This window comes from Trachemys scripta, chromosome 4, assembly GCF_013100865.1.
Source record: "Trachemys scripta elegans isolate TJP31775 chromosome 4, CAS_Tse_1.0, whole genome shotgun sequence".
In the NCBI taxonomy this organism is placed as follows: Eukaryota; Metazoa; Chordata; order Testudines; family Emydidae; genus Trachemys; species Trachemys scripta.
Window position 1 is genome coordinate 138,445,488 of NC_048301.1, and position 14,061 is coordinate 138,459,548.

General features: G+C 58.9%; 1 protein-coding gene across 1 annotated transcript in view; it reads right to left on the minus strand.

Moving 5' to 3' along the window:
- Positions 1–5,346: 5,346 nt before the first annotated feature.
- The window catches only part of ELAPOR1 (endosome-lysosome associated apoptosis and autophagy regulator 1), an 82,136-nt gene continuing 73,421 nt past the window's right edge, over positions 5,347–14,061 (minus strand). Inside the window, exons 17-22 of the mRNA XM_034768834.1 lie at positions 12,809–12,905; positions 12,358–12,459; positions 10,369–10,495; positions 9,604–9,782; positions 8,706–8,871; positions 5,347–5,892 (exon numbers count right to left, since the gene is read on the minus strand). Of these exons, the coding sequence (XP_034624725.1) occupies positions 5,347–5,892; positions 8,706–8,871; positions 9,604–9,782; positions 10,369–10,495; positions 12,358–12,459; positions 12,809–12,905 (1,217 nt within the window). The remainder of the gene's footprint in view (positions 5,893–8,705; positions 8,872–9,603; positions 9,783–10,368; positions 10,496–12,357; positions 12,460–12,808; positions 12,906–14,061) is intronic.

The following is a 14,061-nucleotide window of genomic DNA, read 5'->3' on the forward strand; positions in this document are numbered from 1 at the left end:
GGCCCGGCTCCCCGCGGGCCCGGCTGACCCGGCTCCCCGCCGGCCGGGGTCCCCGCGGGCCCGGCTGACCCGGCTCCCCGCCGGCTGGGGTCCCCGTGGGCCCGGCTGACCCGGCTCCCTGCCGGCCCGGCTGACCTCCCGATTTTCCCGGACATGCCCGGCTTTTGGGGATTTCCCCCCGGACGGGGATTTGAGCCCCCAAAAGCCGGACATGTCCGGGAAAATCCGGACGTATGGTAACCCTAGGGGAGTGTCCTCCATTTGGAGGCACAAAATATGGTAACCCTAGCGAGGAGGCACGGCCCAGTCCGGCCGAGTGGCTCCCTCTGGCGGCCGGCCCCAGCCAAGAGGCTCTGGCCCCGGCGTCTCCGGCCCTGCTCAGCTCAGGCCCTGGGGCGCCGGCCCCGGTTCCGGCTGAGCGCGCCAGCCCCGGCCCTGGCCGAGCGGCGTCGGCCAGGGGCCGAGCACCCACAGCCCCAGTTCCAGTGGCTCTGGCCCGGCTCGGCTCGGGCGCTGGTTCCGGCCGAGCGGCTCCGGCCCGGCCCCAGCCCCGGCCCGGGCGAGTGGCGCTGGCTGGCGGCCGAGCACCCCCAGCCCCGGTCCCAGCGGCTCCAGCCCGGCTCGGCTTGGGCCCTGGTTCCGGTCGCGTTGCTCCGGCCTGGCCCAGGCCCTGGCCAAGCGGTGCTGGCCGGTGGCCGAGCACCGCTGGCCCCAGCAGCTCCAGCTCTGGCCCCAGCGGCTCCAGCCTGGACCCAAGCCCCACGACCCCTCCCTATTTTCCTGGACATGTCCGGCTTTTTGGAATTTCCTCCTGGACGGGGATTTGAGGACCAAAAAGCCGGACATGTCCGGGAAAATCCGGACATATGGTAACCCTACTGGTGGATTCAGGCCTTAGGAGCTTCCAGCCCCCAGCCCCCACCCCAAAGATTCATTGATCCTCCCTGCTGCCCACTGCCCCTCCAGCCCAGCACAAGCCGCACCCTTCCCTCAGCTCAGCACGGGATGAGACAGGTGAGCTGAAGGGCCAAGGGAGAAGCATCCCTCCGGGCCTGCCTCCATCCCTCCTGCATCTGGCCCCCCTGGCCGAGAGTCCTGGAGGAGCCTCATCCCCCAGCTGGGGTGAGCCGGAGGGGCAGCACATGGCAGGTGGGAGGATGGCAACAGATGCAGGGTGTGGAGCCTCTGAGTGCTGCTGAATGGACACACAACCAGGGCTGGAGGCGAGCCCCGCATTAGCAGTTTACTCCTAGAAATAAATCACTTTTGTTAGCGCTTCTCTAGCGCCAGCTACCTGAGAGTCCCCAGGAACTAGATAAAATAAGACCTAGCCTGAGACCTGCCCTGGCACAGGTCTCATTAGCCCCATTTCGGGGATGGGGAAGCTGAGGCCCAGAGATGGGGAGTGACAGTACGTCTGCTGCAGAGCTAGGAGTCGAGCGCTGGCAGGCCCACGCTCATTTGTTATCCGGGTTACGGGAGCCTCGAAAGGCCCCAACCAGGCCTGAGGCCTAGTTGTGCCGGGTGCTGCACAGCAGGAGACAGGCCCTGCCACGGGAGGGCAAAGAGAGGGGAAGTGACTTGCCCAAGTTCACCCTGCAGCTTAAAACCCAGGTGTCCGGGCTCCCCGCTCAGAACCTACACCACGCTGCATCCCAGCACATCCTGAGCAAGCTGCTCTGTTCCTGAACGCAGGGCAGAGCTGATGCCATGTCTCTCTCTACCTGGGGGCCACCTCCTGCTCTTACTTTATTGGCATTGCTCCTACAGATTCATACAGCTGAGAAGGAAAAAGACAGTTACCTTTTTCCATAACTGGTGTTCGAGATGTGTTGCTTGTGTCCATTCAACTTAGGTGTGTTAAAAAAGTATGGATTGGATGAATGGACTATAAAGTGGATAGAAAGCTGGCTAGATTGTTGGGATCAATGGGTAGTGATCAACGGCTCAATGTCTACTTGGCCGGTATTGAGCGGAGTGCCCCAGGGGTTGGTCTTGGGGCTGGTTTTGTTCAACATCTTTATCAATGATCTGGATGATGGGATTAATTGCACCATCAGCGAGTTTGGAGATGACAGCTGGGGGGAGAGGTAGGTAAGCTGGAGGGTAGGGATAGGATACAGAGGGACCTAGACAAATTGGAGGATTGGGCCAAAAGAAATCTGATGAGGTTCAACAAGCACAAGTGCAGAGTCCTGCACTTAGAAAGGAAGAATCCCATGCACTGCTACAGGCTGGGGACCGACTGGCTAAGCAGCAGTTCTGCGGAAAAGGACCTGGGGATTACAGTGTCATTGATACAAGTCAGCAGTGTGCCCTTGTTGCCAAGAAGGCCAACGGCATATTGGGCTGTATTAGTAGGAGCATTGTGAGCAGATCGAGGGAAGTGATTATTCCCCTCTATTTGGCACTGTTGAAGTCACATCTGGAGTGTTGCGTCCGGTTTTGGGCCCCCCACAATAGAAAGAATGTGGACAAATTGGAGAGAGTCCAGCGGAGGGCAACAAAAATGATCAGGGGGCTGGGGCATATGACTTACGAGGAGAGGCTGAGGGAACTGGGATTGTTTAGTCTGCAGAAAAGAAGAGTGAGGCGGGATTTGATAGCAGCCTTCAACCATCTGAAGGGGGGTTACAAAGAGGATGGAGCTTGGCTGTTTTCAGTGGTGGCAGATGACAGAACAAGGAGCAATGGTCTCAAGTTGCAGTGGGGGAAGTCTAGGTTGGATATTAGGAAAAACTATTTCACTAGGAGGGTGGTGAAGCACTGGAATGGGTTGCCTAGGGAGGTGGTGGAATCTCCATCCTTAGAGGTTTTTAAGGCCTGGCTTGACAAATCCCTGGCTGGTATGATTTAGTTGGGGTTGGTCCTGCTTTGAGCAGGGGATTGAACTAGATGACCTCCTGAGGTCTCTTCCAACCCCAATATTCTATGATTCTATGTAATCCTGTGACAGCAGGTCCGGTTGGTTTGGCAGGGACCCCAGAGGGATCGCTGCCAGGCTTGACAGCATCCCAAACCAGTGCTGGCGAGGCCACACCGGGGCAATCATGATAACCTGCACCTTGTCTCTCTTGATTTTTGCTAGGACCTTGCTGGTGAGCGGAATCAGAGGGAATGCGTACATCAGGCTTCCTGCCCATGGTAGGAGGAAGGCATCAGAGAGGGAGCCCTTGCCCAGACCCCATCTGGAGCAAAACCTGTGGCACTTCCTGTTCTGCCTGGTGGAGAACAAATCCACTTGGGGAATTCCCCACCTATGGAAGATGGTGCCGGCTACCTCTGGGTGGAGCACCCATTAGTGGTGAGAGGAGACGTCCCTGGTTAGATGATCTGCTAGTGTGTTCCTGGCACCCGGAAGATGACATGCTTGTAGATGGATTCTGTGGTCGATGAAGAAGTCCCAGAGACGGAGTGCCTCTTGGCAGATGATCGCGCTCCTCCTTCTCTGTTGATGTAGAACATCGAGGCCGTGTTGTCCGTGAGGACTCTGACCACTCTGCCCGACAGGTGAGTAGGAAGACCACGCATGCTCTGCGCACCGCCCTGAGCCCTTGGACGTTTAAGTGTAGCATCATTTCCTCTGGGGACCATGTACCCTGGGGCTGGAGAGTGCCGAGGTCTGAGGCATCTGAAACCAACTCGACTGAGTGAGGAGTGCTGACGAAGGGAACTCCTTCCAGGACTTTCTCAGGGTCGGTCCAGCATCGCAGTGAGGTATCGTCGTGGGGTTGTAACCACCTTTTCCAGGTGGTCTCTTGACGGGGAGTAGACTGTCACCAGCCATTGCTGCAGGGGCTGCATCCAGAGCCTGGCGTGGCGCACCATATATGTGCACACTGCCATGTGACCTAGGAGGTGCGGGCAAACCCTGGCTGTGGTCAGAGGAAATGTGGTTCCGCGATGAGGTCCGTCAGTGCCCTGAATCTCTCCAGCGGCAGGAACGAGTCGAGCACTGCTCTGATGAACTATCCTCTGTGCTGGAACTAACGTGGATTTTATGTCATTTACCAACAGGCTGAGGTGACGGCAAGTGGCTAACAGCCTTTGGACCTGGAGCTGCCTCTGACAGCCAGCCTTTGAGGTACGGGTAGATCTGGACACCCCAACGTCTGAGGTAAGCTGCCACCACTGACATGCGCTTGGTAAATACCCATGGGGCTGTCGCTGGGCCAAACGGGAGGACTGCTAACTGATAGTGCTTGGGACCAACGGAAGCGTCTGTGTCCCTTGAAGATGGCGATGTGGAAGTACGCATCCTTCAGATCGAGGCGGTGTACCAGTCTCCCGGATCCAGGGAGGGGATGATGGAGGCCAGGGAGACCATGCAGAACTTCAGCTTCGCTAGGAAGCAGTTCAAGTCTTGCAGGTCCAGGATAGGTCGCAGACCACCCTTGGCCTTTGGGATTAAAAAGTAGCGGGAATAGAACCCCTTGTTCCTGTACTCCAGAGGAACGACCTCCACCGCACCTAGCTGCAGTAACCCCTCTACCTCCTGTGCGAGGAGACTCATGAGAAAGGTCCTTGAAGAGAGACGGGGAGGGAGGATGGGAAGGAGGGGTAGAAAGCAACTGAAGAGTGTAACCCCGCGCCACCGTACTGAGGACCCATTGGTCTGATGTTGTAGATGCCCACGCAGGGGGGAAAAGAGAAAGGTGGTTGGTAAAAATAGGGGAGGGAGGATCCTGGGAACAGTCCGGTAGGTCGTCCTCAGGCATACCCTCAAAACGAGCACTTGTCACCTGTTTATTGTGCGTCGAGCTCGACTGAAAGGCTGTTGGCTAGGACGCCACTTGTAGCCTCTGGATTTCTTGGGGGGGGGAGGGGGCTTCTGGCGAGGGTAGCTCCCTTGGCCCTTAGGCTGCTGTGGCTTGAACCGCTTGCGGGCAGGGCCGGGAACATACCGGCCCAGCATTTTAAGGATCATGTGGGAGTCCGTGAGGCCATGGAGTGTATTGTCCGTCTGTTCTGCAGACAGGGCTTGCCCATCAGAGGGAAGGTCTTACATCGACTGCTGAGCCTCCGTGGACAAGGCAGAGAGAAGCAGCCAGATGCCAGGCGCATGGCGATGGTTTGAGCGGCGGTGTCCGCCGCATCCGATGCCACCTGAAGCGTCGCCCTGGCCACAGTCCTGCCCTCCTCCATGATTGCCTGGAACTCCTTCCTAGAAGTCTCAGGGAGGGAGCCCTCGAACTTGGCCATGGCTTGCCACGTTCAAATCATAGCGTCCCAGGAGGGCCTGGTGGTTGGCACCTCAACTGGAGACTAGAGGATGAATAAACCTTACGGACAAACAAGTCTAGTCTCTTGCAGTCTGTTCCTAGGGGTAGCCCTGGGTTGACCCTGTCACTCCCTGTGGTTAACTGCCTCTACCACTAGGGAGCTGGGAGCAGGGTGGGTGCACAGGTACTCATGGCCCTTGGGCGGCACAAAGTACTTGCGCTCAGCCCCCTTGGAGATGGGGGGCAGGGAGGAGGGAGTTTGCCACAGGGCATTGATGATCTTTGAGACCTCTTCATGAAGGGGCAGAGCCATCCTGGCTGGTGCTCTGGAGCAGGCAACATTGAAGAGAGAGTCCGAGGGCTCCTCTAACTCCTCTGCCTGAAGACCCAGGTTGGTGGCGACCCACTGCAGTAGTTCCCATTGCACTTTAGCATCATCCGGAGGAACCGGGGGAGGGGGCCCCATTATAGCCTCGTCTGGCGACAACGAGGAAGATGTCAGTGCCGAAGGGTCCTCCACAACCATTGGTGGACCAGTGTCTTGCTCCCCTGCTCCCTCTTGGACCTGCGGGGTCTCCATGCCTGAGGCTTCGTGCACTGGAGGAGGGCGGGAGAGAGAGGCAGCTGGTCTCTCCGAGGCCCTGGACACTGAGCGGGCGGCCTGGGAGGGCTGGGTGAACCCCCACGGGTTTCATGGGTACCACAGGGCTAGTTTCGGTGCCGACAATGTAGCCTGGTACTGGAACTTGTACCGCCATCTGGGAACCTCGCTCCGAACCAGGGCTGGGTCCTGAGGGGTTGCTCCCAGGCAACCAGGACAGAGCGGAACAGTGGCTCTGCCCCAACTGCTGTCAGTCACTCCCCCTGGAGTCTGATCTGGCGCGCGGTCTTGGGGACCGGTGGCGTTCAATGGATCCATGACAGCCTGGAGCCGGCGATCTACATCTCACACTTGACGGATGGTACTGGGATGAGGAGCGGGACTGGGAGCTGGAACGGGCCCGGTGCTGGGAAGTGCCCGCCTGCGGTGATGCCCTCCTAGGGGATCGATGACAGTCCGAGGAATGGTAGAGTCTATCCCTCGACGGTTCCTGGAGCGGAACCGTGGTCTCGGAGATACCAGGTGCTGGGCCCTGTACACCTGCCCGGGGGTGAGTGCCTCCAGAGGTCTGTGCCGGTCGCTGGCAAGTTGAACCTTGAGCCTCTCTGCCCGTGCCCAAGGTCTTGGGACTGAATGGGGCTGCGCTGCGTCTGCCTTTCATGGTCAGAGGCGTGGCGGCTATGGGAGGGCGAGCACTGGCAGGACGTCCCCTGCGATGGGGAACGGTGTCGCTGAGGTGGGGACCGTGATGGTCCGAACGTGGGTTTACCCCGTGACCGGGGAACTGCAGGAGCCGGTGTGGGCGGCACTGGGAGGGTCATTATCTCCTATGCCACCTGCAGGGTCTCTGGTGTGGACAGTATCCAGAGCTGGCGGAGGCCTCTGCTGCTATCCAGGATGGCCGGCGGAGAGCGGGCCGGGGTACCCCACTCAACCGGAGCTTGGGCCCGAGATCCTGGTGTGGGTGAAGACTTGCCTGGCACGGGACCTTGCTCGCACCCAGTCTTATCCTTTCCCTTGTTGGAGGTTGGAGACTGACCTCGCACCGTCTTCTTGGCTGGCGCAACAGATGGGGACCGGTGCCAGCCAGGTCACGGTGCTCGGTGCCGAGTAGAGCGTTGCTCCGGTGCCGGGGTGAGGGCCGACTCCATAAGAAGCGCTCTTAAATGAATATCGCGCTCCTTCTTAGTCCTTGGCTTGAAGGACTTGCAAATTTTTCACTTTTCACTAATGTGCCCTTTGCCCAAGCAACGTAGACAGCTGCTGTGTGGCTCACTAACGGGCATGGGCCTCTTGCAGCGATTGCAGGGCTTAAAGCCTGGGGATCGGGGCATGCTCCGTCCCAAGGCAAAGTCCCGTTTCAGGACCTACGAAGTCTCTAACTATAGCTAAGGGATTTACTAACACTAACAGAAAACTACACACACTATAAAACAAGGATTAACGAGTTTGTACGAACGAGAAAGCAACAGCACTAGCTGAAGCAGCAACAGTTCCAGCACTGTCACTGGCGGTAAGAAGGATCTGAGGGTGGGGGGAGCCGGCGGCGCCCTATATACCGCAGCGTATGCGCACCACTCCAGGGGGTGCCAGAGCTGGTCCCCTACGGACACTGCTGAGGGAAAACACCTCCGGCACCGGTGCATGTGACGAGCGCACACTTATGGACACGAGCAAGCACTCCAAGAAGTAACAACCCCATGAACAATGCTGGGGTTGGAAAGTGGGTTCCAGTCCCAGCGATCACGGGCGGCACTCTGGGGGCAGGAGACTCCAGCGACAGATCCAGGTCCCAGCACTGCTGCCTTGCGGCCCAGGCCAGGGAAATGGGCAGAACCTGTGGAGTTTATTTGTATTTCAGCACATTACTGGGGACTGCAAAGTGGTTCATTGTAACCCTGCAGGTGAGAACACTATAATCCTACATCAGCAGGACAGGGGTGTGGCTGTGGGGCTACAGGCATTAGCACAGGTGAGGGAGGGCACCAGGGCAGTCAGTACCACACAGCTGATAGGTACTAAGACAGTCTTGGGTGTCAGGTGTCAGAGATCTGAAAGCGAGAAGATTCCTGGTGTAACTGCTTCCCCATTGGCTAGATGGAGGAGCTGCTCAGCATGGGAAGACAGCTTCAGCTTCTATTTGCAAAGCCCCAGTGGTTGAGATGCACGAAGCAGGGAGACACAGGAGCTGGGACAGGAGGCCCTGCAGGGAAAATCCCAGGACCAGTCAAGCTCGGGGAGAGCTTCCAAGAGACTGGGGTATGTCTGCACTAGGGCGTCCAGGCAGCAAGTGTGAAAAATTGGGACGGGGTGGAGGATAATAGGAGCCTATATAAGACAAACCCCCAAATATCAGGACTGTCCCTGTAAAATCAAGACATCTGGTCACCCTAGTCTGCACTAGGCCCTGTTCAGAGCAGACCAAGAATTCCCTGATCACACCCGAGGATTCCCATCCCTCCTGTCTTTCACTAGGGCACTAGGCCCCATCTGTCCTCCAGCCCTTTGCTCACTGCAGCTCTGGGGACGGGCATGCAAGGAGTGTGTGTGAGATCAGCGAGTGCTGTGGGGAGCCAGGGGCTCTTAGAAACATTAGCAGTTCCTCCAAATCCCCGCTGGCAAACTGGGTTGGGAAAGTGGGGCCCAGAGGTGTTGATGGCTTGCAAATGGTCTGCGTCTAAACTGGGAAAGGAACCCAGGAGTCCGGACTCTGAGGCCTGTGCCATAACCACAAGACCAACGTCCCCTCTGCCACCCCATGAGCACCCCAGCAGCGTTTCTGCCCATCCTGTCAAAGCAAGAGGGTTCAAAGGCTCGCCTGTGATCTGGGGAGCTGGTGACGGGTGCTGCCCCCAGCAACGGCACAGGGGACAGGCACCCACCTTGTAAGTGAAGGACTTTATCTTGCCAAAGAGAGACTTCTTGCTGGTGAATATCAGATCATCTTCCACATCTTCCCCCTCCATAATGGCACAGCTGTCGGCAGCTGGCAGCTCACTGTCCTTGGCAGTCGAGTTCATCACCAGCTTGGAATATTTATACTCCAACCTTCAGGGGAAAGAAGAGCAGAGTGGATGGCCCGGGCCCTTTGTGTGGGCACCCCAGAGATATACACAAAGGGATCTGTGTACTGGAAGGCCCTGGTTTTCAGAGGGTGCAGGGTGGTAAAACCATCAAAAGATCTGGGGTGCAGTAAAAACAGGGATGCAGACACTGATCTCCCTGGGACAGCGCTGCCTGGTGGGTCTGGGAGTGGTGGCTCCTGGCAGCCCTTGTCTGCAGCTCCCTGGGGGCATCCTGCTGAGGTGGAGTTTGTGCGAGCAGCTGGGACGTGCTGTATTCTCCAGGGTGCGGAGGCCAGGCAGCCACTTGAGCTGGTAGGTCAGGGCATCAGGAGGCAGCCGAGCCCGGGATCCAGCAGCAGGGAGCGAGCTGCGTGGGCTCAACGGGGGATGTGTCCAGTGAGACTGCCCCCGGCCAGGGTTTGTATCCAGCCCGCAGCAAGTGGGTCTGTCCCTGGCAGGGCCCTGTGCAACCTCCCTGGAGACTGCAATGAGCAGGTAGTTCTAGTGCTAGGCACTACAGGGCACCACTTTCCTCTCCCAGCCACATGCTGAGCAGTGCCCGTTCCAGCAACTCGTCCAAGCTGGGAGTCGATTGGATGGGACACCCCCAGAGCAGGTGGTGCTGGCAAGCAGGGGATACTCCTCCCTGGGAGTCAGGACTAACCCCAGGGGAAGAGCCAGGCGGCAACCCTCTAACAGGGAGGCAGCTACTCACTTTTGGTTTTTCTTCCAGAAGTAGCAGGTCATGACAGTCAGCAGGACGGCCGCGCAGGTCCCGGCCGAGATCCCCACCTTGAGCCAGAAATCCATGGTTTTGCAGATGCTGACTTTCTGCTCTGGGAGGGGGATGCCGCCTGAGCACAGCTTTGGCTCCCGCCACACGTAGGTGGTTCTCTGCAGGGGGCACACAGACAAGCCCTCCCTTCAGTCCCACATGTCCCAGGAGTGTGGGGGTGCAGCCAGGCCCCCGGAGCAGCACTGTGCTGAAGGGAGTCCACTCCTTCTGGGGCAGCCCTGGCAGGAACACACCCAGTAGCTCTGGGCTTGCTCTCTGCTTCAGGCCCTGCCGGACCATTGTCCACCGCCTCAGCAGCTCCTGATTCACCCTGGCTTCCACTCAGAGACAAGGACTGGAAAGGGCACTGATTCCCAGGGACTTGTGGGAATTTCCCATGGAATTGTGGGAGTCTGGCCTCTGCTACAAGCCCTCTAGGCTCCCTGAAGACCAGCTGGGCTCTCCCAGAATGCTTTAGGGCATTGGGACTAAGAACCCTGCAGCAGCATCACTGCAGTGCTGCGTGCAGGTAGTGTGGACACAGGGCATGGCTGCTGCCAGGAACAGCACGATGAGGGTGGGCCCCCTGCATTGCTGGTGCGAGCCCATCAGCTCGCTTACCTACCACTCGCTTCTCCTGCCAGCTGGACACACCCCTCCCCGCCCCAGCCCATGGAGGCGCAGCTCCATCGCATGAGAGCTCACCTGGATTCCACCAAGGCAGGCGCTGACGATGGCGTGGTAATCGTAGACGGAACAGAGGGGGCAGGCTGTGGAGGTCTCCCAAAGGAAGTGGAATGTGCACCCGTCACACGTCCCATCAGGGCATTTACTGTCAGGAGAGATAAGGAGGATCCTGACCCGCCAGCCTCAGTCGCTGCCGGCAGCACCATGTGACCAGGCAGGGCTGCAGGCGAGCTATGGCGTGACTCCAGGCACAGCGTGCTTAGTGTCCAAGCCCAGGGGCCTGGCTGGCAGCTAAGCTGAGCTCTCTCCGGCTTGGGCACCATCCCCAGTGATACAGATCCTGCTGGCCGCTTTCCACCACCTGTTGCACCCTGGCGACACACCAGGCTAGCTGAGGCCACAATGCAGCTCTGCACTGGATTGTCACTCACAGCTCTATTGCTCAAATGTGACGCAGGAACGACCCTGGCTGGCTCACCCATGGCCGGACCCAGGGGGCTAACGGGAGCGAAGAGCAAAGAGAACTGGCTGTAGTCCCTCCCTTGGTCAGCAGCTTGGATGCATCCACACAGGGACACATGCACAGAGGAACACCACAGCACCCCAGGAAGGTGGCAGAGCCGTAGGGGAAGCTCCCTGCTGCGACAGGCCGGGCCATGTTCTGCGAACCTGGCTCTAGTTTGGTTACAGAAACAGCCTCCCAAATCCTTGCGCATATCCAGACAGCCCGGGAACCAGGGCCCACATCTCCAAACGTGGCCACTGAGTTGGGCTGGCTCTGTTTCTCAGTGCCCAGGCATGGAGATGCCAGGTGCCCACAGCTTCAGCGGATGCCAACAGGAAATGTGCTCAGGGCTTCTGAGAAATGGGCCCGAGGGTTACAATTTGGCCACCCAAACTCAGCAGCCATTTGTGAAAATGCAGCTGTTTCTACCCGCGGCAAGATCCCAGAGTGGCGGGTTTGGAGAGGAACTGTGAGCTCTGTGCCCAGCAAGCACCAGATACTACCCATATCCAGGAGCTGGGCAGGAAACGCTGACCTGTTTGTGAACAGCAGGCCTGGATGTGCCAGAGGAGAAGGCTGAGGCTGACGGAGGCTGATGGAGGCTGGGGAAGGGACACAGGTCAGGCCTGGGGGGAGTGAACAGGACCCGGCACTGCCCCAGCACAGTCCAGGGGAGCTTGGCTGAGGAGCAGGGCCAGTTTGGACTAGGGCAGCCAGCTGGCCTCAGTCTAGCTCACAGATTTGAAAGAAGCCTTCAGGTTGAGCCAGCTGCTGCCCAGGGGCCTGGGTAAAGAATCTGGCTATCCTGTACAGGGTGGGGAGAACCCCTTCCACACCGCCTGCGGCCGCACTCTTAGCCTGCCCTTCCCTCCCTTGCCAGGGGTTTTTTTACAAGCAACACCCTGTAGCGGAGGCAGCTGGAATTTGGGCTGGGAAACGCTTCTGTGAGGTGGCCTGAAGCTCATTCGCAGCAGGAGGAGAGCGGGGAGGCCCAGAGACGGCAGCTCCCAGCATGCAATACTCCATCTTGAGCCACATGGCTGGGCCAGCTGGTTTTCTCAGACATTTTGCACCACTACCAAGACAGGTCCCTCCCCTCTGGGGGCAGCTCTAGTGCAGGGAGGGCTCCAAGGGCCAGCTCAGCCAGCTCACAGTGGCTCTGTATGCTGCAGTGGCACCTTGTCTACGTTAGGGCTCCTGCTGTTGCTGCCAAGTGTGGGGCTGCACGACTGGGAACAGTGCTGCTGGGGGCTTTCAGAAGGCTGAGGGCAGCTGGCTCCATGGCATGCCTACCTGGACACAGCTCTCATCAGCTGGCAAGCTGCCACTGCAACCTGTCGCTGGGTAAACTATGGACACCAAACAGATCAACACCCTGTGATGCAAACAGCCCAGGGCCTGGCAGCCTGTCCTGCACGTTACTCCATCTCTGAGTGGTTCTGCCTTGTACTGAGCCAGAGAACAGCAGGGGGCCCACAGTGCACGGCAGCCCTGGCGCTTACCTTGGCACGGACAGGGCTCCGGAGCCTGTCTTCAGGGGGTCACATCGCAGGCGGATGGCTGTGGCCCGCCCAGAGCTGCAGGACTGGGTCACGTCATTGGACCTGCAGGTTAGGCAAAGGTACCGCACTTAGCAAGGCCCCTGGTCTAGTGTGAACACTCAGCACGGCCCAGCACTTCACAAGGCAGGTCACACAGCAGGGGTTGGGAGAAGATCCTTGTGCCCTCTCCCCCAGCCCAAGGGGACGGTGGATATGACTGTGGTTCCCTTGCTCCCTGGGGTGGGGAAGGGAGGTCCTGGACTGCTCTCTGAGGGCCTGGCAAAGGCTCCGCGTGGAGCTGGCCACAGCTCTCTACAGTTTGGAGCGGCGCTCGGCAATGCTGAGCTATGCAGGCGGCGATGGTGAGCAGGGACCCAGGCGCCCGCCCCCCTTAACTTGAGGCCCCCGTTACCTGTAGAAGAAGATCACGTCTGTCAGCCCCACGTTCTCGGGGGCGAAGTGCTCAGGCAGGGAGGTGATGTTGTCCAGGGTTGTTTCTGTTGTCACCCCTGAAATGACACCCAAGCTGATGAGGATCCTAGCACAGAGCGGCTCCGCTCCCAGTGTCTGCCCTGGGCCACTGGGAAGCAGGGTGGGCTCCCAGCAAGTGCCAAGAGACATGCGCAGCGGGCTGGTCCCTGCCTGCCTCCCCTGCACACTCGCCGTAGATCAGCGAGCCACGTCGGGCTCCTTATGGCTGGCATGTGAGCACCAGGAACAGACAATCTGCAGGGGATGCTCAGTAAAACTGCCACAGCCCCCTGCCCGCAGCGATGCCCGTTGGGCTGCAGCGTGGTCACAGCACCGGGGGCGACAGTTGCTCAGAGGGAGCAGGACTGAGGAGCCTGCCCCTGCCGAGCCCTGCGCACAGGCTGGTGCTGCTGGTGGGGGCTGAGTGTTCAGGCACAGCAGGAAGGACTCCGCTGCCCCTCTCCCTCCATGGGGTGCACAGAGACATGCCAGCAGCCAGCGGCTTCCGGGAGCAGCGTGGGGCCACGGCATGCAGGCAGCCTGCCTGAGCCCTACTGCGCCACCGGCTGGGAGCCACCTGTGGTGACTGCCTCCTGGCCAGAGCCTGCACCTCGCACCCCCTCCTGCACCCCAACCCCCTGCCCCAGGTCAGAACAGCCTCCTGCACCCAAACTCCCTCCCAGACCCTGCACCCCAATCCCCTGCCCCAGCCTGGAGCTCGCTCCTACACCAAACTCCCTCCTAGAGCCCACACCCCTCACCCCCTCCTGCACCCCAACATTTTGCATGTGATGAGGCTCTCAGAAGATTTTGGTTACAGACAAAACCAAAAAAATAGCTCTTCTTCTTTGAAAGGTTGCCGACCCCTGCTCTAGAGTCTCTTAAGGTGTGGAGGAATTTCTCAGTTTTCTTGGCAAACTTGGTTTGATCCCTGGAACGGAAGGCCCTCGAATGCAGTTTGGACTTCCCCCAGAAAACCCGACAGCTGAAGCCAGGAAGCCCTCCTCATGACCATTGCCATGGAGATGGAACAAGCAGCTATGTCAGCGGTGTCCAAAGAAGCCTGTAGGGATGTCTTTGCAAGCAGCTGGCCCATAGCAATGATTGGCTGAAACTGCTCCCTCTCATCCATTATTAGAAGATGCTCAGTAAAGGCATCTTAGCGTGGCTATACTTTGCCATGAGGGCTTGGTA